At 38.1% G+C, this 27,348-nt stretch overlaps 1 protein-coding gene across 2 annotated transcripts; it reads right to left on the reverse strand.

Moving 5' to 3' along the window:
* Positions 1 to 18,753: 18,753 nt before the first annotated feature.
* On the reverse strand, positions 18,754 to 23,393 carry LOC112279140 (uncharacterized). Of its 2 annotated transcripts, none has more exons than XR_016500420.1 (11): positions 22,747 to 23,393; positions 22,534 to 22,651; positions 21,855 to 21,946; positions 21,510 to 21,628; positions 21,217 to 21,332; positions 20,358 to 20,479; positions 20,089 to 20,175; positions 19,860 to 19,920; positions 19,639 to 19,682; positions 19,295 to 19,415; positions 18,754 to 19,153 (listed from the first exon to the last, which is right to left on the reverse strand). XR_016500420.1 is itself a non-coding variant. In XM_024513284.3 (11 exons), exons 1-11 carry the CDS (start codon positions 23,103 to 23,105, stop codon positions 19,094 to 19,096), a joined length of 1,296 nt encoding a protein of 431 aa, XP_024369052.1. In that variant the 5' UTR covers positions 23,106 to 23,393; the 3' UTR covers positions 18,754 to 19,093. The 2 variants fall into 2 exon arrangements, 1 of the variants encoding a protein (XP_024369052.1); XM_024513284.3 differs by having other exon boundaries at positions 19,639 to 19,679.
* Positions 23,394 to 27,348: the final 3,955 nt, after the last annotated feature.

Raw genomic sequence — 27,348 nt, forward strand, 5'->3', positions numbered from 1 at the left:
CACAACACGTCAGGGCGATGTGAGGGCGCTGTGAGGGCGGCGTCGCGTGCAAGGGTGAGAGGAGGGAGGAGAGGGAAGAACGCCGCAAAAGGAGAGGAAATGAGAGGAGATAAGGAGGAGGGGAATATGATGTAAAGACTGTGTGTGACTAGAAAGAGAAAGGAAGGTTGTTGTAGGATAAGGACAAACTGAACGCAAAAAAGAAAGATAGAAAAAATAGACTATTACATACATGGCTACGATTTAACTGCTTTCGCCCGTTCGCACGCTTCGGGCAGCACGGTGAGAGGATCTGCCGATTCCTTCGTTTCGACCTTTCACCCAGTTTGAATCCTCGGAGCGAATTTGGGAGAATTCATTTCCTTTTCTGCCGTTTGAGCTCCGGTCGCTGCATGCGAGGATTGAGCTAATCGGGTAGCGAGGAGACACTCTATCGGCTCCTCTCCTGAACGTCGCTGTGGAAAGCACTCCATAAGGCGAGCTCACCACATGATTCGGAGCACTCCTCTCGGGTACGGAGCAATCGGGGGATAGTCACCCAAACACTGTTTCGTGGGGCCGTCACTCTCGCGGCGGAGCTTTTTGTTCCGAGCCAATGCGATGCAGCCTAGACGCGAGTGCAGATCCGGCCACTCTTGCAAGCACTGGCTCTACCGCTTTTTACCCTGGCCAAATAGTAGAGAGAATTGCTCCCTCCAATGGCCGGCGTCAGGAGACATCCGTCCCAGGGTGGATTCATTGGTACGCGTCACCCAAAGTCACTGTAAAGGCACCTCTTCCTTGGGTCACGACGACGAATGGGGTGACTCCTAGGAATAAGATTTCACCGACCCCGTAGTCCTGCACTCGAAAAAGCGAGCTAGGAAAAAGGACGCATTTGATGTAATGATGCAAGTTGATTTGTTTGAATATAAAATTACGGAGCGCGTTTCACTGGACCTGCTCGTTGTGTGCTCATAGCTGGCGTTACTAGTGTGCATCTTGAAGCCAGGGAGGGACCACGCCATGTGCATATTTCGGTCAATGGATAGTTTTGTGATATCTCCCGCATAGTATGCGACCCATTAAAGGATCATGTAACAGAATTTGAGCTTGCAGAAGATGGCTGCAGGTCAAACAAAATGTTCAACTCGTCACAGGCATGACGGAATGGGTCGTTATCGACTTCGAGCAGAAGGAAGTGATGTGGTTTCGTAAAAGCAAAAACCTAACAGATAGGGGCGACGTGTGACACGTAAGCGACCGGAGTACTTCTGATGTTCAATGACCAAGTGACCCTAACCAGTAGGAGGAAGATAATCCCTTCAACACTGAAATCACACATCCAGTTGTGAGACACGAAAATGAATAAATAAATGTTATATGATCTACACCAAATGTCACAAACAAACGCATTCACGGATGCACAAGCTCCATCACACACCGGAAGTACCGTCAACATATTTCCCAGAACTTTGCGTCCATTATATCGTCGTAACACTGTACACAGGCTCCTAAGACCGCCGCTTCCCATATTCACATCACTTTTATCTACATTGCTCCACTCCCGCCCCCGCCTACACTTGTGATCATCAGCCCCATCCAGCCCAAGCCATATTAACAGTGCCTTGAGCATAAACTCTCCCGAAATGGGATGAGCAAAAAACCTCGACATGGACATTCCAGGACGATCAGACTCTACTTGAAGCACAAACGGCAAAAACCCTACTTTCAAACTACCTACTCCATGCTCAATCTCGGATGTCGTGACCGGTGGTCGCGAAGTAAATGAGGTCACCTCGTTCCCTACCAGTTCAACACCGGATCTGAAATTCGTTCGGAAAGGAGCATTTACATTCTCTTCCGACTGAAGTTTTGTACATAGACCCATAGAGCTTTGTGTTGCATCACCCCGGGCGGGGCAATCCAGCCCCGCTCCCTCTGCCACGAAGCTGCTGATACACTGCTCCAAAGAGCAAAAGCTGCCGCTATTCGACCTCAATTCATTTACACATTTCTCCAACACCGACTCCTTATCCTCTGGGCTGCTCGACGCCACTTTAACATCAGTGTCACGCCTGACCACTTCCTCTTCCTCTTCAGCAGTAGTCGACAACACTGTACGATCATGATGCGCGGGCTCAGCTGATCGCGGAGACGCCAATGGCGACCGCACCACGATCCACTCTCCCTCCATTGGCATCTCGAACTGAGAGCTCGAAAACCCACTGCATCCCCGACTCCCTCCCGTCTCCTCCTCCTTCGCTTCCCTCACCAGCCCCCGCTTCAAAAATGACGGCATTGTCAGAATTGGCACCGACCTCCTGAACACCGATGAAAACCCGCTGCTCGCTGACCGCCCGTTGTTCTCCAGCACGCTCCCAGGAGACTCCGCTCTCACAACACCCTCCTCCTCTTCCTTCACCACCATCGCCCGAGGTACGTGCCGGGTCGTCAGAAATGGATGCTCCAGCAACTGACTGCTCGTCCACCGCATCCGAGGATCCCTCTGAAAGCAGTGCCCCAAAAAATCGTGTGCCTCCGCGCTCAGGCTCGCCGGCACCGCCGGAATCCCCTCCGTGCACCCAATCTGGAACAGCGCCACATACGGGTTCGGCAGATCGCTCCATGGCGCCTTCCCCGTCGCCATCTCCACCACCGTGCACCCCAGCGACCAGATGTCCGATGCCAATCCCTGCTCGTCCTGCCGCACCACCTCCGGCGCCATCCACAGCGGAGTCCCGTTCACCTTCGCGAACGCCGACGACTCCCCGCCGTCCACCTTCCCCTCGCCCCCGACGCCGACCCTCTTCGCGGATCCGAAGTCCGTCAGCTTCACGTTCCCGTTGCCCACCAAAATGTTCTTCCCCTTGATGTCGCAGTGCACGATTCCCTGCCTGTGCAAGTAGTCTATCCCCTGCACAATGCTCCGCGTGTACGTCCGGATCAAATGCTCATCCAGGGGCGCCTCCGCCCCCGCGAACTGCTTCAGAAAATCTGTCAGGCATCCCTCCGGCATGTACTCCAAGTACGCATTGCGCATTACCTTCCCGCCCTCCTCAGTCCAATCACTCCCCAGACACCTCACCACATACTTCGACTCCAGACTCTGCAGAATCTCAATCTCATTCTCCAGCGCCTCCAATGAAGGCTGCGCCGCGCCGTCCATCCTACCCTGCTCCACCCGCACTGATTTCACCGCAAACACTTCCCCGTCCTCGCGGTTCACCGCCAGGTTCACCGTCCCAAACGTCCCGGCACCAATGAGGTTGCCGCGAATCCACGACCTCGCGCCACGACCACCACAGCTGGCCATTGCTGCGCGATTCAACTAATTCCTTCAATCCACCACCCGCTGGCCAAGAGTGGAAGCGGATGAGGTGCACCTCATAAAAACATAACACGCTGATTCGACACTTCAAACGCTACTCGCGAAAATCCTATGGTCTCTCAGAAACGAAATCACAAGAAACGCAGATGAGCAATACTGCGTTTGTGCGGTTGAGTTGTGGCTGAGGCAGAGCGCAGGAGTGAGAGCTTATTGCAGGTTTGCCACTCTAAGCCAGAAGTCTCCCGCAGCTTATGTATCGTCCGCCTGAAATCTGATTCTATGGCAGAGCCTGGTAGCGCCCACCCTGCGCTGCTGCTCTTTTAGGATTGAATAAAAATTATTATCCTGATTGCATTGAATACGAGCACCAGAGCTTGTCCGCGGGGCCCAGCTCGCTCGCTCTCGGCTCGGACCCTGCAACTGCAGGCAGCCCGCGTGCTCCGCTTCACTTTTCCCCCGCCTCTCCCGCTCCAGCACCTTTTTAGCTACGATCCCCAGGTCTCCTTCTTCGTCGTCGTTGTCGTCGTCGTCAAATTCCTGCTTCGTCTTCACCACAATCACGAAACAATACCCCTCGAATTCACACACACACTGCAGAGTTAATTACTATCCACTCACCCAGTATTATCATCAGTTTTATTATTAGTAGTATTAGTAATATTATCCAGCAACGGTGAGGCTGCGTGGTTGCCTCAAAGCGAGCGCGAGAGAGGAGAGTGGTAAGATATCCCACAATCACGATCACCCACCTCCACCTCCAACTCCACCACTATCAGCACCACCAGTTATCACGTGGATCCGATTCACCTGCCTCCGACCTACCTCGGTCCTCGCCACCCCAGTACACCTCTCTTCCGCCTTATCATCTTACCCACTCTCTCGCCGATCTAGGGTTTTTATTTTTGTTTCGTTGGGCTATGTGTGGTCTTTTTCATTTCGTTTTCTGTTTGTTTCTTTGTAATGGGTTTTGAACGGATTTCTGTTTCAGCACTTATTCCATTTGGGGGAAGATATTCACCCGGTGAGTGATAAATGTGTGTGTGTGTGTGTGTTTTTTTTTTTTTTTTTTTTTTTTTGCTTTCTTTGCTTTTATCTTGTTGGTTTTTACTAGTGTTTCTGTGATGTTGTTGAAGATATGGAGTGTCTGTTGTCCTTGAAAGCAGTTTTCTGGAGACATGGAATGAAAGTCATATATTTATGTGTGTAATCCATATTCAAACATGGAGAACATAAAATATCTTCCATGGGTCTGATTGGGGCAGGTTTTATTTTTATTTTTTTATGTTTTAAAAGTTGGATTGGCAAGATAAGGTTTGAATGCTTAGGTCATCAAGGTCTCAAGTTTGGAGGCCTATTGCTAAGGATATGGCAATCTTGATGCAGAGTTTTAGAGCACCTACACATTTTTATTTTACTTATTTGCTTATTTTATAATTTGTTTTTGTAACCTTCCCTGGCATGTGAAATTATGGTCCCTGACATAGCTTCAAGGCACGACACATCATGTAGTTTTATTTATTTATTTATTTATTTATTGTATTTTTGTATATATATATATATATGCATGGTGTCAACAGGAGACAGCTTGTTGTTGGTGAGTGATTGATTTGACTTGTTTCTCCACAACAACAAGCAGTGAAAACCACTACAATTAAAACTTGCAAACATTTTTCTTCTGTGTACAGAAAGGTTCTCTATTGAATGTCCAAAGTTGTATTTATGCATTTAATATATGTATATATATATATATATATATATATATATACATATATAGTAATTTCCCTCACTCTACGCCTTTGGTCCCATCTACAGATTAAAATTTGGACAAGCTTGAGCATGGTTTGTCAGTGTTTCAGTAGCTCTGTCAACAACAAACCTCAGAGGAAAGATTTCATAGAGAAGCAAATTTAAATAAGATATAGAAAGTCTGCATATCCATACATTCATACACAAACAAGCATTTAAGAATGTGTGCGCATCACCACCATGCTTTAGACTGTTTTTATCTTGTGATTTATATGTGTAGTCAGTGTTTGAAAACACAAAGATATTTTGTTTCCTTGTCCACACCTTCTCTAATTGATGAAGAAACCAGACTAAGTGATTTTCCCCACACACACACATGTATATATACACACACATACAGACAGACCCACACAGACTTCTTCTGCACAAGAGCAGAGCTGGGGTTGGCTTTTCCAGCTCAATTGGGGATTAAAGTTCATGAGGGAGGCTTTTTTTGGTCTCATGGCATTCAACAGCATTCTCCAAAAAGGATTAGCTTATGAGTGCACCTACGCCTAGCTCCACTTGAGTTGACCTTTGCAGAGCATCCACTTCTGTATTTCTGTTTATATATATATATATATATAAATAAATAAATAAATAAAGAACCTCCTTCCATCTCTCCTTTCCTGTTCTATGCTCCTCCCATGTGCAGGAATAAGTAAAAAGCCTGTGGGAAGGGAAGACCGACTAATTCACACATGAGCCATTTTTCTTATTCCACATGTTAAGTTCCAATTGCTAGAAAAATTTAAGGCATTCTGGAAGGTGAGTTTGATGACATGGGATTAAAAGGGGGGAATATGACCACTATGAGTGTGAGATAAATCTGTAGTTGAATTATTTGAAATATTTAATTTTCAAACTATACTTTATACACTTGTCAAAATCCACAGGAGCACCAAACTTGAGTAATATTCTTAAAGTTTGTGTGTGTGTTTTTATTTATATTTATATTTATTTGAATGTTATATTTTCATTTTTTTAACCTGTAACTCTTATAATTCAAATAATTATTTTGAAATATTAATTTAACCTGATAGTCATAGTAGTTCAAATGTTATATTTATGTTAAAGGAATATACATAAAACATGTGTATATACATATAAGTTACATTTCAATCTTTAGTGTTTGTTTACTTTTCCTTGGCAATGTTAACCACAGTTCTTTCACTGAGCATTGGATCCACAACACATGACTTTCAAACAATCACCCAACCTTTATGCACGAGTACCAAATAAAAGCTGCAACGAAATTCTCAATTCTCGACTTTTGGATTTCAAATTTGAAACGAACACACACCACTTCAACAACCTTGTCAGGCAATGATTTTGATGCCCTTTTCTCTGTACAACTTTACCAAACTTTGGTTAAAACGGATGGATAACCTTACAACTCTAGATAGATAAACTCATGTAATCCTCATTTAAAAAGAAGTGATTGTGTTTCCCCCTATACACTAATTAAAGAAAAGTAGTAGTAGAAGAAGCAGAAGCAGAAGCAGAAGTTGTGAGTCTGTCACGCTCTCATTTATATTGCAAATTATTAAACAAGGTACCCAATTATAAAAATCTCTCTATCCATCGAACTATATATAAACCAGCATTCAAGTTCCCCCGAAGCCGAAAACAAGGCTCTTGTTAAGGCTTGAATGGCGGCTTACTGATCGGAAACAAGACTTTGAGGAGGAGCAAAGATATTTAGTAGTAATTTTTTATCTAAAGAATTTGTATGTATTCCTGGGGAGTGGTGTTGAATACCTATCCATATCACTCGTGAGGGGCTCATTATAATAACTGGAGTGTGTGTCATTATCCATACATCCTTTGCAAAAACAACCCAACTGGATCAGATTAGTTAATGGCAGGCGCTGCCGGAATTGCGAGCTGGCTGTGGTGATCGTCAATCAAAAGCCGCGCCGTGGTTTGGTTTGGTTGCGGCACATGGATAGAAGCCGGGATTGGAATTGCGGCAGAAATCCCTAGTGAAAACCAGCAGAAATGGGGCTCAGGGGGGATGTGCACAAGGCGGTTGTCATAACACGCCCTTGTGGTAGCGTATTATTAGCGCCAGCGGCTCCATCAAGCGAGAACCAATTTATAGGCGCGGAGTTGGGTGCAAGTGTATGGGAAGTGGAATGGAGCATCAGACCTAGAACATGATTCTCATAACGTCGCTCACCTAATCGTCTGCCGATCGTCCCCGAACCCAGAGCTGGACCCATTATAGATTGCTATTTCGTGATCGAGCTGCTCGGGGTCGAATCTAACCACGGCCGCTAGCGCCCAACCGCATGGGTCCCCGGGCGCCCCGGTCGTCGCTTTCGTTTTCGGCCATAGACCTACAGTGCCCTCGGGTATAACTGAATGAATGGAGTGGTGTGGGTTTTGTGGTGACGCTGAATTTGGCTAGCTGTTGCCAGAGCACTTTTCTATCATGTGGACGTCATCGACAAAGCGGAAGACGGGAGTGATCGCTGACTGGACCTTCTTCGATGCACCGGAGCCATCCATTCCCGGGCCAGGCTCTCCTCCTCGCAGCCAGCCAGCCATGGAATGCTGCCATTGGGTTGGGATTCATCCAATTTTATCCTGCAACCCTCGATTCCGCAACAAGACAAAACAAAACATCACTTGGCCCTCCCTCGCAGCCGAAACCAGTCACATTATTCGTTTTCACAATTGGGCCAATGGGCGCGCTTCGACAGACACTAGTGATCCCCCGCTTCTGTTTGCCCGCCAAGCGCCCAAGGAGTGGGTGGCATCTCTCCCGGCGCGGGTTCCGGGGCGGAATCCTGTCTGCCCTACGGTCCCTGGGTCAGATCCTCCCCTCACCGTTATATGCATCTCATTACTTTATAGATGAATAAACAAATAAACAAATAAAAATCAGACTTGCCTTCACGGGAAACTCTCAAATATGGGAGAAGAATTTTTGAGTAGAAATAAACACGTACATAAATAAATAAATTTGCTTTGAAAAGTATGTATGGTAGTCTAGGGTGATGGTCCATGGCGTTGGAACACTTGAATGAATGGATGTGTGGTGTATATTTATAGTATCTAAAAGGAGGAGGAGGAGGATATAACCTGGCTTCACCTGCATGTGATATTTATTTTGTGTGGAATATAGTGTAGGCCACTGTTGTGCAATGATAAAGAGGGGGTTTTGTCATTATGCTTGTGCTTTGTTTAGAAAAAAGGGCATGGAAAGAGTCATACATTTATTAATTTTGGTTTTGCAAACAATCATTGCATGTTTGAATCTTTTATGCTCATCATAACAATACCCATCTTAGTATTATGCCATCAAAAACTTTGTTTTTTAATTTTTATTGTTTCATTATTTTATTACATTTTGCTCAATGATTAGAAGGGTTACATGTGTTTACGTTTTGAAGAATAAATGGCTTTCTTGTTTAGCTGGTTTGATCTGGAATAGGCATGATTGAAGGTTTCTAATCCTCAAATAATGATAAGCACAAATCAGTCATTCTATGTATGTTTGTGTGTGTGTGTATATATATATATATATATATATATATGAAAATTAAAGTTGAAATAAAATGAAACGAAGAAACTGGTTAATTCATTTACCAATGTTGCTGCAATCTGTCATGAAATAAAGGTACAAAAGTAAAGAATTGACCTGGATATTAGTACTTAAATATGTGCAGTTATTATGCTATTCCGTATTTGATGAAGATAGACTCAAACAGTGCATTTCAATTCTGGGCTTGAAGCTATTTTTTACTATTAATATATGAACTTGTAGACATGAAATTGCAGTTTCTTTTGTGGTTCAATTGCTGCAAGATGAATGCACATATAGATAAATAGATTATCAATTAAAATAAAAGGAAGCACATATATACAAAAATTAATTTAAGAAATAATCAAGAAAGTTAAAGTGAAATTATTGTATAAATATTGGTGTTGAAATGTATACTTTTATTTTTTTTATTCATTTTTTTGAAAAAGAAAAAAAGAAGGAAAATTTGAATTTTATTTATTTTATATATATATATATATATATATATATATATCTTTCTTGATAACAATTATCAATGCAAAAAGAGAATTTCTGAACCAGATTTTAAAAGATGGAAAAAATTTCATTGTATTATAGATTCATTTTTTTAGAGTATATTTTTAAAAGGTATTTATATTTATATATTTACCATCATGTTTGCACCTCTTTCTATCATTACTTTCAATTTTTTAAAAATACATTGTATTCTTTGCATGGCTAATTTGTAATAGATTCATTTGTTTGTGTTCATGTTCATAAAATTTGAATTCGATCACAATTTATATGACGTTTTAGTTTTTCTGTTTGAAATGATTATTTTTTATTATCACATGAATATAAAAAAAAAATCATGAAAGAATTTGATATAACTATGAATATGAATACTTGGAGATATTTTTCATTTTAAATTTGAAGCTATATTTTTATTTCATGCAAATATTGTATTGTTACTGCAACATTTGATTGAAAATAAACCAAAAAGTCAATGTGTCTATATTAAGTATTTGTAACATCCAATTTGTTTCATGTTTTCCCCAACACACAGTAATTGTGAAGTTTTTAATAACAACAACAGCTAACATAAAATGGAAAGTTTTATTTACACATTATATCTGCATCAGTATATGAGCATTATATATATATATATATATATATATATATATATATATAATATAGCCTAATTTTTTTAAAAAAAGTATTACATACAAAGTTTGTACAAGAATTATTTCTTAGTTTCAATTTCTTGGTTATATATTATTAAGGAATGTAATAACTTTTATACACTTGATATGGAAATAATGTTAAAAACTAAAAGTTATTATATATATTGTGTAATTATATATATATATATATATATACACACACACACACAGATGTTAAATAGATATAGGCTTTTACTAAATGATCTAGCCATCCTAACCATTATGAAAATAAAAATGACTTTAACATTCATTTTTCTACTTCTGGATCTAAAACCAATGAAAACCAACCACATTCATCATAATTATGAGAGTAATTTATTTTGTTATTTTATTAAACTAAATATAATTTATTATATATATATATATATATATACACACACATATATACTCAAAATATATTCAAAATATTTATATATTTATTTTTTTAATTTTATGTTTATTTAAAATTATAATTTAAAAATAATTCAAAAATACATATGTATATATAAAATTTATTTTAATTAAATACATTATCTAGAATTATAGATTAGAGCAAGAAGTTCTTTTGAATTATCTTAATCCAACTTGATGACTTAATTACACAAAGGCTAAGTAATTATATATATATATATATATATATAGAGAGAGAGAGAGAGAGAGTTATAGAGAGTTGGCTTGCAATTTGTATATGATGCAAGGTTGAAATTAATATGGATTGTAAGAATAAAATTTGGTCAAACATAACTTTAAACGATGGACTTAATAAAGATGTCACAGATTTATTAGAGATCTTATTTAGTATATATATATATATATATATATATATACAATTAATGCATTAGTTGCATCTAAAGTAGTAGATTAAATCTTTGTTACATAAAAAGAATATAGCATACTTTTGATTTTTAGAATATATGTGTTTATATATATATATATATATATATATATATTAGAGTAAATCAAATATAAATGTTAGTTTAAAGATAACTTAAATATATTTGAAGCAACTAATTTTATGAATTTATATTTCTAGTATCATAATACTATATATAAAAAATAAAAAATTACATGTAGTTCATGTTATATGAATATAAATAAAACATTAAATATTTATTCCATAATCAAATTGATTAATCAATTAGAATACTCCTATTATTGAATAATTAAATAAATTTTGGTTTATGGTGTATATGTCTAAATTAAAAAAGATTTTAACAAATTACATATGATTTGACATTATTTTATAGAAAATAATACATAAATAGACATAATTGAGAAGAATTATGCATTGATGTTGCCATATTAGTATACAAGGCCTATGTGTTATAAACATAGAGATATTCAAATCATATTACTTAAATTTAGACATGTGAAATAGAAAACAACATATAGTTTGAAATTACTCATACAATTAGATATTTCTCAAAGAAGTTTTATTTATATATATACCAAAATATATAGAAAAAGAAGAAAAGTTAAAGAGAATGAAAGAAGAAATCTCTTAATTTTTTGTTTTTTTTATCTTTGTATAAATACTCCTATATTTCTATATAGAATAAATATTTAAAAATAACTCTAATTTCTTTCCAATTACATATCTTTGCTATATATATATATATAATTTATCTATAAATTGCAAATATGTAGCTATTTTTTCAAAATTTTAAAAATAACAAAATTATCCATAATTCTTGTTATGATAAAAAATTCTCAATGCTTGGATATCCATCCTAGAAAGTTATTTTATGTAAAAATGTTTGCAAAAGACAAGGTTTTCAAGGTCTCTTCTAATCCATGAGAATTTCTTTTGCAAAAAAAAGATTAAGAATATATATATATATATATATATATATATAAAGTTACCCAAATTTTTATTTAATCAACCCACATCATTGGACCTCTTCCTCTTATTTCCAATTGTCACCTCAGTTCTCCCTATTTCTAGCCATTGCCTCCATTCCTTCCAATTTCAACCCCCCCCCCCCCCAGCTTGTATCTGTAGGCTCAACTTTTGACCTTCCATCCTTTTTTTTAATGACAGTACTTCCTGAAATTCATATATTGGTCTTATACATACTCAACTTGAAGATCAAGGTGGCTTAGAAAAGCTTTAGAATTTGGATCTTGTAATTGAATTAGAGTAAATTTGGAGAAATTCAAATTTTACATGTATCTTATACTTGAGATATTGTAGTATTTCAAAGTTTATTTCTTTATTTTATCCTACATCTTCTTTTGAACTTTGCTTCTTTGATGCTTAGGCTTCAACTTTTCTTCCAACTGATTGGACTTTGATTAGGCTTCGACTTCTTGCTCTTCTAACAACTTTTCAACAAAAGCACAAAATAAGTATTAGTTTCTATTTACTCAACTTCCTTGATCTTAGCAATGGATGCATTAACCTCTTGAATAATAGGCTTTTCAACCGAGAGCTCTATTACAAATGCATCAATGTCTTCTTCAATGGAATAGGGCACTTGTGACCCCACAAGCCTTCTTTGCAACAACATCTTTCATTCTTGAGGCTTCTTTTCTTTCAACAACTGCAATCCCCTCTACAATAACAACCTTGTCTAGACTTAATGTATAGAATTCTTTCATTGATTTAAAGTCAAGGAAATCAAGTTCATATATCACGTCTCCTTTAATATCTCCCGTATTCAAATCTAACATGTTCTTTTATTCATGTTCATTTTTTGATATATAAGGAGAAAAAGAATCAAAGGCAGATTCATACAACTCCAAATCACTTTTTGTTATAGCAATATTAGCAAACTCCTGAACAACAAGTTTTAATGATAATCCATAGTTTGACTGTTTATGTATTGCTTCAAAAAGCAAACATTGCATAAATACCAATAGAACCTAACTTGTTTTTTTTAACAAGTTTTTTTTTTTCATCATTGCCATGTTTTTGGTTGATTGATGCAATGGATTGGCCTTCAAGGTGATCTTTAACATGATTCTTCTCAACTACCATCTTATAATTAAAAATTTCTGGCTCCTCATTAATTGTTAATTTTTTTGAAGTAGACAATGCTCTAGCTGATTCTTCTTCTATTTCATTGAACTCCTCAAGTTTTTTTCTTCTTCAATAAAATGCTTATTCTTACTTGGAACTTGAATAGATTATCTATCACTTCTTTGACTGCATAGACTTCTTGTAAGCCCTCTCTTTGTCCTTTTATATGTCATCAAAATGGAAGACATTATATTTTACTACTTCGTCTTCTGCTTCTATAGTGACATCATCTAGAAAGCGCTTAACAATGTCATTTTCTTCAATTGCTTGTTCTTCATCTTTTTTTTGTGCTCTTTCAAAATCATTTGATTCTTAAAGCAATTTTTGTCCACTTTCTTCTTACATTATAGTAAAAAACACCTCTTTATCTTGATTGTCAAAATACGTGGAGGAGTTCCACTAATTTATAATACTCAATAAAGAGATAAAGTAGAAGAGGGTATAATAAGCACTGACTCTATAGAGTAGAGGAGCTAAGAAAACTCCACCAATCAACATGAATACTATGACTAGAAGAGCTACAAATAAGAGTAATATTAATACTATCATAGATATTAACTGACAACTCTACATTTGCAATACAGAATCTGCTCCCTTCTTAGCTTGTGTACAAAGATTGTACACACCATTGTAGCTCTAACTCCACACTTTATTGTCATTTTAGTGGGCCATAACCATATTTCTTCACAACTTCAATAAGTAATCTTCTTCAGGTGCTTTTTGTCTTTACTATGTCAGTTTTCTATCAATTCAATAGGCATGGAATAGGTGTTGCAGGATTGTAAAGGGGAAGCATTTGAGTGTAATTTAGATGGGTTTCATATTCGATTCGTGACTAGACTGATCCCTTTGGCCCACCATTGAGAGAGAGAGAGCTAAAAAGAGCGATGTCAATTTTTAAAATTGTCTTATTGATTCATTTCCTCATTGTAGTTCAACTCTTGCACTACTGATGAAGTGCTTAGAATTCAACTTGCTTGTTTTGCAAAACAGAGGAATCACTTGAAAATTTAGAAGCATACATTTTTGATTCTTTGTTGGATATTTTATTAGGACATTTACTTTTCTTTGTCTTGTATCATCTTGAGTATAAAAAAAAATTGAAATGCATTTTTCTTGAGTTGATAGGCACCATGACTTGGTTTTTTCAAAATTTGCTGTGATTCAATTGCAAGACCCAAATTCTGAAGCTTTGCTAAGTTGCTTTGAACTTCAAGCTGAGTGTATAAGACTAGCTTATAAATTCTATGCAATGACGCCGTTGAAACAGGGATGGGGGTCGAGATTGAGGATGGGGCTGCAGACGGGACTGTGGATGGGGGCTGGGGTCGGGAACTGGGGGAATGGCGGCGACAGCTTTAGGAACAAGGGCAATGGCTGGGAACATTGAAAACGAGGATAGGGTCTAAAGCGGTGCAATGATGTGGGTCGATGAACTCCGCAAAACGAATACCAGTCACAGAGAGAAGCACAACAAAGCACCGCCAATGCATTGCGTTGTAGGGCCCCTCTTTTTGGATCCGCACCCACCCAATTGCCTTTGCGTCCCCACAAATCCCACGCTCTTGCCCTGCTGGTCCATCGCCCATCGCAAACAACAGCAGGATGGATGCCTCGTTTTCGTTTTGAGCACTCACAGGCCTCCCTCACTCCCTCCCTCCCCCCCTCCCTCTCCTTTTTGGCACAGAGCCCCATCCGCGCCGAGGAATGATGCATGGATGACTGTCGATGTGGGAGAGGAGGGGAGAGAGGTGTGTGCAAAATTTTGAAATACCAAGAGGGTGGGAAACATGTGAGAGCGAGAGAGTAAGTAAGTAGGTGGTTAGAAATCGATTGGAGACTTGGCGGTGCTTTGTCGTGCTTCTCTGTGTGACTGGTATCCGTTTTGCGGAGTTCGGATAACCCATGTTGCTTTTGAACTTAAAAGCAATCAGTCTGAAGGGCGCTTGTGCATCACGGTTTTCCTGATTCATTAACTTTGTCCTGGTTCGCTTGAAAGAACCTTGCTGGGTTTCATCAACATCATCATCATCATCATCGTCGCCTTGGTTGCCCATCTGTCCACCACTTCACCATTATTTACTCTCCTTCTCTGTTTTTGTTTTTGTTTTTTAATCTTTCTTTAGAGCACAGTTGAAGCAGCGTTCATGAAACAGTAACCGACACAGAATTCACACCCAAGTCCCGCGTCACCGCTTCCCGGGTCATAACTTCCAGAGATCCGCAATTGCACATGCGATCTAACACGGTTGATTGATGGCGTTGATCTTAAATTCCGGTTTGACAAAAGGAGAGAGCTCAGTGGGTAACGCTCAAACGGACTGATTCAGGAAATAGTTATCGCCCACTTTCGAGTTGACTTCCATCAATCACTTGCAATTACTCTTCCCATTTAGAGCCAACCGTGGTTGTCGATTCGAAATCCTGGAAGCAGAAGAACTGCAGTGTGGGTTCGTAACGTGATCCTTCCCTGCTCTAAAGTCTTGATGTAGAGAGAAAAAGAGCACAGGCCTCTGTGTTGGAAATTTATTCTTCCTGGAAAAAAGCAAACTGGATTGGGTCTGACACGGTGTCTGAGCACGCGGTGCAGCATGCATGCACTCACACACAAGGGGAGACCAGTCACGTAAGAACCATGAAGTTTTTCGTGCGCTTGCGGATGGATGTGGAGATGCTTTTCGTTCTCAGTTTCAAAGGCGCACCACTCATTAATCGTGTTTTCGATTCTCACTTCGCAGCGCGTCTCGCTGCAAGTCCACGTCTGCTGCTGCTGCCTCGCTTCACTGATGGGGTGTCTGGAATTATTCGGGCCTCGACAATGAGCTCATGATTTTGCAGCCCCGCCCACAGAAAATCACCTCCTGACCTCGCTCTCTGACAATCTGAAGCTCCCCTGACTCCAACCCTACATGTCTCGACTTTTGCTGCCTCACGCACAAAGTATGCTCCGTGTCATGTAGTCTTTTTCATGTCGCTTGCATTGATTATTTTGTAATGAAGTTGTTTTGATCATTTTCTTTTACACGTACACACACGTATATATAAATATACATATTTTTTGACACACACTTGATTGTAGGTCTTCTGTAGAACATAAACATCGACGGTCAGACTTGGCTTATTGTGCAAACTTTTTTACCCCGATGCAACCCAGATGCAATCGTCCCTCACGACCCACCCTTCATCGTCAGTACGTTGTAAAAAGTCTTCAATCAACAGTGAAGCACTTTCAGCTGTCTTTTGATCACACTTACACATGCAGCATTGCAACATCTGCGCAATGCACTCAGAAAATAATAATAATAACAAAAACAAAACCATTGCAGTTATCTGAGTAAAAGGACAGCAATAAAACATTCCATCCTCCGCCAGGAATTGAGTCATCTTCTGATTGAAGCTCAAGCATTTTCCTCCAAAGCCAAGCCACAACAACGGCTTTGTACAAGGCAAGAAAAACTCCGCATTATCTAGATTCGTAGAGTTGGCAATTACCGGAGATTGCTACATGCAAAAACCTTTTAAGCCTGATCAAAGCTCTGGACTATGTTGAAATATTTAGTACAATCAATAGCAAGGAAGTTTACTCTCTCAAGTCCTAAAAACAGCAAAAAAACATAAAACCAAAAACCAAAAAAGTGGTGAGCTTCGTAGAGGCTGATGAGGTGCATGATGGCAATGAGTTTGATGGGATACTGACACAAAATGTTTTCAGTGAATGGGGGCGTTTCATTTCACTATCTTGCAATCTTGCTGCAGGAATGTTGTGGTAAATTGGGCTTGAATGTAGTGTGTACTCCAGGACAACTAACTGGGTTTAAAAGACTCCCCCCCCCCCCCCCCCCTCTCAGCTTTAATAATAATAAAAAATGAACAGAAAAATAAAAACTGGGCTTATTTCTCAAGGCCTTGTCTTCAGAGCGTGCTTCTGCTTTCTCTTTTTGCTTTTTTCTTTTTGACCTTAGATATTTATTTTCTGTGCTTATTATTTAATAATTTAAAATTAGTAAAAAAATATTTTTTTTTTCAACATGAAGAAACCCCTCTGTTTGTTATGAAAGAAAAATAAAAACAGAGAGTGGCGTGGGTGTTATGGGGTGTGGCCGAAGGGGTTTCAACACCTTAATTGATGCTAGTACAGCAGAGCTCAATAATAATAATGCAGGGTTCAATCATTCGAAATTCTCCCCCAAGTCGCACCTTTTATTTTTATTTTTTATTTATTTTTCACTTTATTGTGTATACGCTTTCTATGGGTCTGACCAAAGGTAACAAATACATGCAAAGTCAATTAGTATCCTGTGCTTTTAATTGGTACTGTTATACTTTATACACTTCACTTATTTTAATGTCAAACATGCACATACATACATGAGTTCATGTATTATGATTGTATCCATTATTATTCTTCTGAATATTATATATATATATATATATATATTTACGGTAATTGAAATGGTGCTTTAAAATAATATGCATGTGTGTGTGTGTATATATATATATATATATATACATATGCAAAAAAAATACTTTAGAATTGCATCAGATTATGATTCTTTAAATTTTAAATAGATCCTCAATAATTAACTTTTTATTACTAGGGTAAAAATACAAGAAAAAAATAATTAAAAAGTGCTTGATAAAAAAACACTTATGTATATATATATATATATATATATTCAAGAAAAAAATTCAAATTAATTATGAATTCATAAAAATATATATATATATATATATATATATATATATATTTGCATAGGTTAAGTATTGGTAGAGCAAATTCCAATATACTTCAAAGTGTTACAAAATTTACAAGTTATTCAAAACATAGTCTTTTAATTATTTTAAAATATATATTAGGTAGCAATTTGACTTCAAATCAATACAAATAAAGCAACTTATACTTGTTAATTTATTTAGGACATCATTAATATGAGATAAAATTCCATATTTATTTTTATCTGGTTTAATTTATTTTAACTTAATTTGATATATACTTCTAAATTGTTATCTTGTTTGAGGCTTTATAAACAACACACACAAATTTAAATATCTTTTTAGTCCACATTGCATGTAGAAATTTATTTGGCCTTACATATCTCCTTACTACCAAGTTGTTAATTGAAATTTAAGTTCTAACAATCATATTTGCTTCAATTGTTATGATTTTTAAAGAAGTCATATGGTCTTTAATGGCCTTGATTTTATGCCATAAGTAAAATCTAATAGGTTTGTATTGTTATTGATTGTTTTTTTTATTTAATTATGTAAAGTCTAGTTTCAACTTTAGTATTAAATAAATAATATGTGTTCGATATTCTAAATAAAAAGAGCCATCTTTATACATGTTCTTTTACTTCTCATGTAATGAAAATGAATTAAAATACTAATACAAAAAATATAAGTTAGATATTGAATACATCACAAATTTTAAGATATACATGTAATTAAAGTGTTAGTAGAATTGTAGTGACAAGTCTTTAATATATACAGGTTGAGGCAAAGAAAATTCAAAAGTATTTCTCTCATTAAAATGATGGCTATTCACATATTTTGAATAGGTTATTTTGAAAATCACGAAAATAATTCTACTTTTATTTTGTTATTACTATAAAATATACCTACATTGTTATCGTATATAATTGTTTTCGAATTATCAGAAAAACAATCGCAATATTTTTTATCTATGAGTTCTTTCGAAAAGAGAGTATCAAACTGTACTGTAAAAATATGAAAGACATCTGTCTTTGTATTATTTAGTTAATTAGCATGTCTTCACCTTGTGTGATTGAATTAAACTCACAATGTTTAAATTTGCTTTGCTTTTACTGTTTACATCATTTTGTTTTAGAAGTGCATACAATTGTTTTAGTTTCACGTGTAAATACAGACATTGACTTACTGGTAAATATAATACGCAAACCTATGAAACTCTTATGCAAATCTCGGGATCTGCTTGGCATCAAATTGATACTGGCACAGAAAGATTACCAATAACGGTAGGAAGAACCCACCATCGCCAGAAAAGGTTTGTATAGATGCTTCTGGAAAGGAATATGTCAGAGCTGAAGCAACTAACAGCATAACTTTCCCGGCAGGTGCAGTGTTGATAAGGTTTCTAACAAAACATTCTGCTCTAAATGGATATTATTTTGAAGTGTTTTGAATCTGGTTGTACACTTGACGGATACCTCACTCTCAGTCTCTGTTAACAAATTAGTCCTTACATTGGACCGACTACACAAGTCATGCTCTCAAAATTGCCGTCATTTGTACCAGCCAGCCATTAGGTATCGAAGCCCGAAACAGAACCCACAGCACAATACCTGCGGACACATAAACCACACTACTCATTCCGAAATGCACCAAATGTATCCCCACTTCGTATAGAGAAACCTGCATCTATTTCTGAAAAACTTAACTACACGAGAACATTAGGAAGATAAGGGAAACTAAAATATTCATACCTGGAAAATCAACAGCCGTATACAAAGCTGTTGCTCAGAGCAACGCCCAAACCAACGCAAAAAGAGATTGACAAGATTCATGTCATTGGAGCCGATAAGAAGCCCCGAGTGTGGATCGAAGCTGTTGTAACCAACCAGGTGTCAGAGATCATAGTTACCATCAAATAGAAATGGCCATTGCCTCGAATTCAGAAGATCTAACTCTATGCAAATGTATGGTGGACAATTGACCATCAGAATCGATAGAAAAATATAAGTAGACTTGGGGAGTTCAAGAATAGAACTATATATATATATATCATAAACCTCGAGCTTTGATTGAGGTATTTGTTTCAGCAACTTGCCTTGGTAATCGATGTCGTGGGCAGGGCACAATCTTGAACAACTACTAACAATTGAAAGGAACACAGCATATATTAGTGATAAAATCTGAATCGAGATTGGAGACATCAATGCTAAGTAGATATGATACTTGAATTGAGAACTCGATCGATATTTTTGAAGACACGTAAAAATCCCAAGGAGCATCTCTTTAAAGATTGAACATTTGCATAATACAACTTACCTGAGGAATGGAATATAGGAAGTTAAGAATCTGGGGCAGAAAGAATAACAACATTGTCTCACTGCATAACCATATAAGGATGATGTCAGTCTTTCACCAAAAAGAGTGGTACTTAATTGGGTTGCAATCACAACTTGATACCATCTCAGAAAGCCAGGAACTCCGCATTCGATCAGCCCAACAAGTTCAATCAAGGCAAAAACATTGACTACAAAAATGACGGCATCACCTGAAGTGACCAAGGATGCCTACTACTGCCAAAGCCATTCCCGCAAAATAGGTGTACGTATCACCAACAAACACTGATGAAGGATACCTGCGAATATTTCCCGACATTCCGGAGTTCAAGTCATTTGAAAATTTGACTCAGCAGTCAAAGATACACGAGCCATTCCAATGAACATAAAATCAGAGAGGATTCATGACAATCAAATGCAATTCTACAAAAGACCTTATCATGGAACAACGTAATTGATCGAGATAATCACTCAAGCTTACCAGTTAAAAGCCAGTAATCCAAGAGAAGTTGCAACAAATGGTTGCATAATATACAAGGAGAAGGCATGAGCATGTCTGGTCTCTTCACTGCGGGATATTTGCATCACATTGTGTATCAACACCTGCATAACAAATGCCACTATTCACTATTCTATTAACACCTACGTAACATCCACTATTCTAGTAACTGCTGCAAAATCCTGACCCTAAATTGTTCAAAGTCCATACGATATCGAACCCTTTAACCTTTAAAGGCATAAATGTTTTCTCAAAGCGATACCAAGATACAGCAATAATGTTGAAAAGCTTTACACACAGCAAATAAGTTACTGAAGAAGGGCGTAACTGTATCAACGCAAAGATAAATTTGTGGACACATCACAAGAAATTCAAGTGTCCACACTTGAAAAGAGTAAGATAAGAATTTCTCAAAGACGAAGCAAAATAGTTTCTGAGGAGCGCTTTACTCTGACGTAATCCGAGTATCAACCTGTGAAAGATGTTGGTCACTAACTAATGAATTATGTTGCTAGTCTTGTATCTTACACCTATTCTTGAAATACCACAACTCTTAAAGAACTAACGAACATCATCGAAGCTAGCAGAAAGAGTTCCAAGCGACCGTTGAACTAGTTCAATAGTAAAGTACGAGTATGGGAACCGACAACTATGCTCATTAAACTTCTCATACATCATGCGTAGGAGTTGTCTACTTTCTGGCTCGACCCTTGTGATGGAAACTGAAGTATTGGAAGAAAAACATGTGCGCACACTGAAAGCTAAAATTACGATAAAATTACTTCACACGATGAATATTCCTACACCTCAAAATGATGGAAATTAAGTGTAGAAAGCTTACTGCGCACGAAATGATGACAGTCTGACCCACTTCCAATCCATTCACACCAGCCAAAATATTAATTGAGTTGGTGCAGAAAACAGCGAGCAGTCCCATGTACAGTTTGTATATCCAGCCTGCAATAGCACAGGTTGCCACGAAAAGACATTCCAACAATCAAAAATGATTTGAACAACATATAAGTACTGCCGAAACAGACAAGCAAGCGAAGGATACGAATTAGCGACAAAAACAAGAAAGAAACTAGTCTTAAAGGAGACCCTGCTCACAGATGGTTTCAAATCAATTTTTACCCAGATCCAGTTCGTTAAACCCTAAAGTGGGGCGTAAAGGTTTTGGAATAACAATGTTGGTCCTCCCAGCATACGCCATTAACAAGGGAAGGGCTGCAATTGATGGGAGAAACAGTTTGCTGCAAGAAATGCCACAAATATATCTATGAGTAACAATATTTGATATCCTCCGCAGAAGTGACTAAAACTGAAGAACAAGGGATCGACAGAAACGATCAAAAGGCTGAAGTGGGGGGGGGGGGAGAAAAAAAATGAAAAAAAAAGGGGGGGGGAGGAGAAGAAGCAGAAAAAGAAAAAGAAAAAAGGGGTGATACTTATCATATCAACGACAAAACTAATACTTACACACGCCATGGGATGTCTAAAACGTCATCAACGAAGCCCAGGAAGATCATGAAGCAAATGCTCGCCAGTGCTGCGTAGTACTCTGTCAACCACTGCCAGAAACCACATCAGATCCTCATTAAGAAAGGCAAAAACTTTGTTAAAATATCAATTCTACGGGAAGAGGTGCATCAAACTTCATGAGACAGTCGTTGGACAGTCCCAATGAGTACTAAATCACATCTACTGATTTGAGCAATATGTTTCCTAAAAATCCAGTGAGTTTGTTGAAAAACTTAGTACTGGTCGAGTCTGCAAAGAAGTAAAAGACTTTCTGTGAAATGATGATAAGTCAACCTCTCGTGTAAGTCAATACCACGGAAACTATGAAGCAGGTTTGCCCAATACTTAGATTCCAGGTGAATACGATGCAACAAGTTTGAATCTTAAATCCTGAACTATGTGCAGGTCGAGCTGAACACAAGATGGTAATTTTGATACATAAAGACCCGTAATACTGAGATTGAACAGTTCATATGGCCACTCTCTCCAACCACGACAGAGTAATTCAAGTGTGCTTCTCCACAGCATGAGATCAAGAGGGCTGGATAGACAATTACCAAGCCTCAAAGGAACCATTCTAAAAAAAAACTCCTACAATGATGAATTACCACAAGAAAGGCTGGAAATAATTGCGTACAGCATTTTCAGGCGGATAGGAATCGGAGATGCTGTTCTCTTGGCTGAAGATAAAATGTTGAAACAGAATTGCCACCACCAAAAACACAATGCCCGACACCAATCCCAACGACTCCGGCCTGCCAAAACCAACCACAGCATATCCTGACTAATCAGCACTGCACAACAACTCCAAGCCATCACGCAACAAGAAGCATCAAGCAATCGAACTTACACTTTGACCTTCCCGGCAGCCGAGCCGCGCTTGTTGATATCGTAGCCAAACATATTACGCCGAAGAACATACTTGGAAGCGACAGGAATGAGCAGAATCGTGCCGCCGAATCCGACGACACTCATGGCGAGGTTGATGAGAATGGAGCGCATCAGGCCACGCTCGATAGGAAGCAAATAAAGCAAAGACAGGTACGGCGTGAGCAGGAACAACGCCAGAATGGCGAGCTTGGTCCATTTTATGGTGAGCACGGGCGCATTACGAACGACATCGTCGTCCACACCAGCTGCAGGATCCTGCTGGTGAGTGGAATCAGGCTTGGCACTGCCACTGCGACGCCGAATCTTACCTTCCGCCATCGTCGACTCCACCCTAAAGAGCACAGATCAGACAAAAAAACAGCAGCGTCCTAAACCCTAATTCCTGAAAATCCTTTCCTGTCTCACATTGGGTTTGCTTGCCTATGGCCGATTTGAACGCCTACACTTCCCTACCAGCCAATGGCTATTTTCTTAACTAAACTTCCCTCCGATTGCAAGCTCAACAAACTCTACAAATTCAACTCCGCAAAGTTTTCCTTCGACATCCGCATCGCAAATGCCGACTCAAGCTCTCTTTCGAAACAGACCAGACTCTTTGACAGTATCAAAAAACAAACACTGACACCACCAACCTCAGTCTTGATATCGCCAGGTTCAAGTGGATGAATGAAGTGGATGGACATATGGATGACTGACATTATAGCTTACTGTGACATGGGTCTCCACGCGGCAAGAAGCTATTGATTTGGGAAGCCGCAGTGGCGTAAGAGTGACGTCGACTGTGAGTCTAGTCGGATTGTACTGACTGCCACGATGAAATTGCGTCATACTGACACTTGGACCGAGAATTGTCCTACGTGGACATTGACCTTGGCGGGAACTTGCATTGCTATGTTGTTGGGGAGAGTTAAAATGTGTGATTTTGGGAGAATACTACTACTAATAATATTTTCATTTATTTTATTTTATTTTTATATACTATTGACATTGATCATAAATTGTAGTAGTATAATCGTATTTCATGTCCAGTTTTGGTATTATTAATGGGAAAAATGGAAAGTTGGTAAAATGGTACAATAGAGGGGCTGCAAAACTTTGTCAGAATGGATATAGAACTGAGAAAATATATTATTTTTAATGTAACAGTACTTGGTATAGGACTAAATATATATGCATACTAATTGGAGTAGTACATTGTCAATACAAGCAATATATACTATATGTTATATATATATATATATACATATCTGATTATTTAATTCCAACATTTTAATCTATACAACATTTTAATTTATTCAACATTCTTTATTTCATATTTTCAATATTTTCTAAATTGTTTTAATAAAAAATATAGAATATAAAATATTACTCACCTCTTTTTAATAACAAAATAATAAAATTTCTTAATATTTTGTATTAACAAAATAAATTTATTAGTTAAAATGATTATTTAAAGATACAAGTTCTGAAAAAATAAAAGATGTCTTTTGTTAACATTTTATTAAAATATTATTGTAATTAAAATTTGTTAAAATTTGAAAATACTTGTTCAATTTTTTTTTTTCAAAATAACAGATTATTAGATAAATAATTAAAATTTATATTTATAAATCAGAGTTTCTAAAGAAGATATCCATGTTATTTATGAAAGATAAATAAGTAAAAATAACTACTTAACAAATATTAAAAACTCAATAAATTCCTTCCAAATGAGTTAGAATGTGCTATAGTTAATATTGACTTTATTAGTGAATCTTTAACAAACAATAGTTTCTACAAATTTGTAGAAATTATTTGAGAAATTCATTAAAATTTGTTCTAATCATAAAATAAATAAATAATTTTTTTAATATTTTAAAATAATTACAAAGTATATTTTTTAAAGAATACATAAATAAAAAAATAAGAAGACTGTTAAGTAGATCCAATATTTTAATAAATCAACCCACCCATCATAACCATCATGAAAAAAATAATGAATAGTTGTCATGGACATACATTGGAAGATTCTTCGAATATTCTTCTAGAATATTCTCTAAAGATTATCTAAAGATTCCTTTAGAAGGTTCTAGAAGATTCTTAGAATATTCCCTAAAGATTCTCTTAGAAGGTTCTAGAATATTCTTAGAAGGTTCTAGAATATTCTTAGAAGGTTCTAGAATATTCTGATAGATTCTAGGAAGTTGCTCGAGAAGTTTCCTAATTAGTAGAAGTTGTTGGAGAAGCGTCCTAGTTAGCGGAAGTAGCTCGAGAAGCTTCCTATTCAGTAGTATATATAGGAGTCGAGGCTGAAGGGTTCTTCAGTCTCGACAACACATCTCTTGGAGTTCTAGCTCACCTTCCTGGTGTTGTTCTTGTACTCATCTGTTTAATCTAGTTCTGCCACTTCTTCTTGAACTTCTTGTTAGATTTCAAGTCTGTATTTTGTGTCCGTGACAGTTTGTCGAGACTGCATTTTCACTGGTATCAGAGCTAGTTCCTTCTTGTTAGAGAGTGGATTACCCCTCTTCTTGAAGGTGTGCTAGTGTTTTTAGAGGTTGCGGATTACCCTCCTCTAAACTGATATCTCTTCTTTCTCAATATTGGAGCCTTATTCTTCTTGGAGAGAGTGGATTACCCCTCATCTTGGAGTCTTAAGGCGTTTTAGAGGTTGCGGAGTACTCTCCTCTGAACCAATATTGTCTTCTTGTCAAAACTCTTTTTTCTTCTTTCTGAAGGTTAGCCGAAGGTTAAGACGTTAAAATGGCTGAAAGTTTGGAATCCAAACTAGACGCCATCATAAATGCTCTTGCCTCGTTGTCACATAGGACAACAAAGATCGAAGGAGTCATGGTAGGACTCCATAACAATGGAGCATCTGGGATAGCGCCATCTAAAGCATATCAGCCTCAAACTTCTGCGCTAGAAGAAGCAGTTCTACCTCCATTTCAACAAGATCGAGTAGTCCTACAACGAAAGGAGCCTCGAGTTAGTCTTCCGGATAAGTTTGATGGAACTCGTTCCAAGTTTCGAGGTTTTGTCAACCAAATCAGGTTGATAACAATTTTACAGCCCGAACGTTATCCGACGGAGGAAGCGCGTGTTGGGCTTGTTGGAACCTTGCTTACAGCACAAGCTTTGTCTTGGTTTACTTCCTTGTTCGAGAAGCGATCGCCAATCCTGAGCAACTTTGAAACGTTCTTGGAGGCGTTTGCAGAAGCATTTGGCGAGCATGATAAAGTTCGATGGGCTACAACAAAGATCCGATCGCTACGACAAGGAACACGCTCTGCATCAGTCTATGCCTCGGATTTCAGACAATTGGCAAGTGACATTAATTGGGGTGAAGAGGCGTTGGTGAGTCAGTTTTATTGGGGCTTGAAGGATGATGTGAAGGACTTGCTGTTATTTCTTCCTGATCCTCAAACGCTCAACGAAGCTATTAGCCAAGCTGTAAAGTGTGACAACCGCCTATTCCAGCGTCGCCAAGACCAACGTCCAAGACACCAAATGACTCGTTACGACGTGACTATGTCTGCAAATAGCTTAAATTCACATTCGGAGGCAACAGACATGCAAATCGACACGGCGCGTGTCCGATCTCTTACTCCAACAGAGAAGAAACGGCGTATGGAGGAAGGGTTATGTTTGTACTGTGGAGAAGAAGGTCACAAGGTTGGAAATTACCTAAAGAAGCAAAATTGGCACCCTGTCAAGACTAGAAGTGCGATGATTCCGGAAAACGACGACGCCCAGCCACAGTAGGAACCGTGCGGCTGGACAATCTAATATCACGACAACAATCAGGTTCCTCCTTCTCTGTCCAACCTGCCCGTTGTTTTATAATTCCTTTGTTTTTAGGCCCTCAAAAACAAAAAACTTTAGCTTTATTGGATTCGGGGGCATCTACTTGTTTTTTAGATGAAGAGTTTGCTAAATGCCACAAGATCCGTTTAGTACAGAAGTCCAAACCTGTTCACGTAGAGGTGATAGATGGACGACCCTTATTGTCAGGCAACGTTACCCACGAATCAGAACCTATAGAAGTGGTGTTTAAGGACCATAGTAGTCACGTTATTTTTAATATTATTAGAACCCCATCAAGCCCTGTTATCCTTGGTCTTTCTTGGTTAGAAGATCATAATCCGTCCATTGATTGGAGGCTACGAAGGATAACATTTCCTGAAAAAAATAATAATAAACTTGTTGGTAGAACCTACATGAAGAAATCCATGTTTATTGGAGCGAGAGCGTTCCTAAGATCGTCCAAGGAAGGCGCACCATTTGTCATTTATGCAGCTCCAACTAGCGGCGAGAATATCTCAACATCGAATATACCAGAGCAATATAGGGATTTTGAAGACGTGTTTCAGAAGAAGAACGCCGATATACTGCCGGAACATCGACCATATGATTGCGCCATAGACTTAGAGGAAGGAGCGCAACCACCTTTTGGTCCAATATACAACCTATCGCAGACGGAGTTGGCAGAATTGCGGAAGTACATCGATGAGAATCTAGCCAAGAATTTTATTCGACATTCAAAGTCGCCAGCTGGAGCACCAATCCTATTCGTGAAGAA

The sequence above is a fragment of the Physcomitrium patens genome, chromosome 2 (genome assembly GCF_059467195.1).
Source record: "Physcomitrium patens ecotype Gransden chromosome 2, ASM5946719v1, whole genome shotgun sequence".
Classification (NCBI taxonomy): Eukaryota; Viridiplantae; Streptophyta; class Bryopsida; order Funariales; family Funariaceae; genus Physcomitrium; species Physcomitrium patens.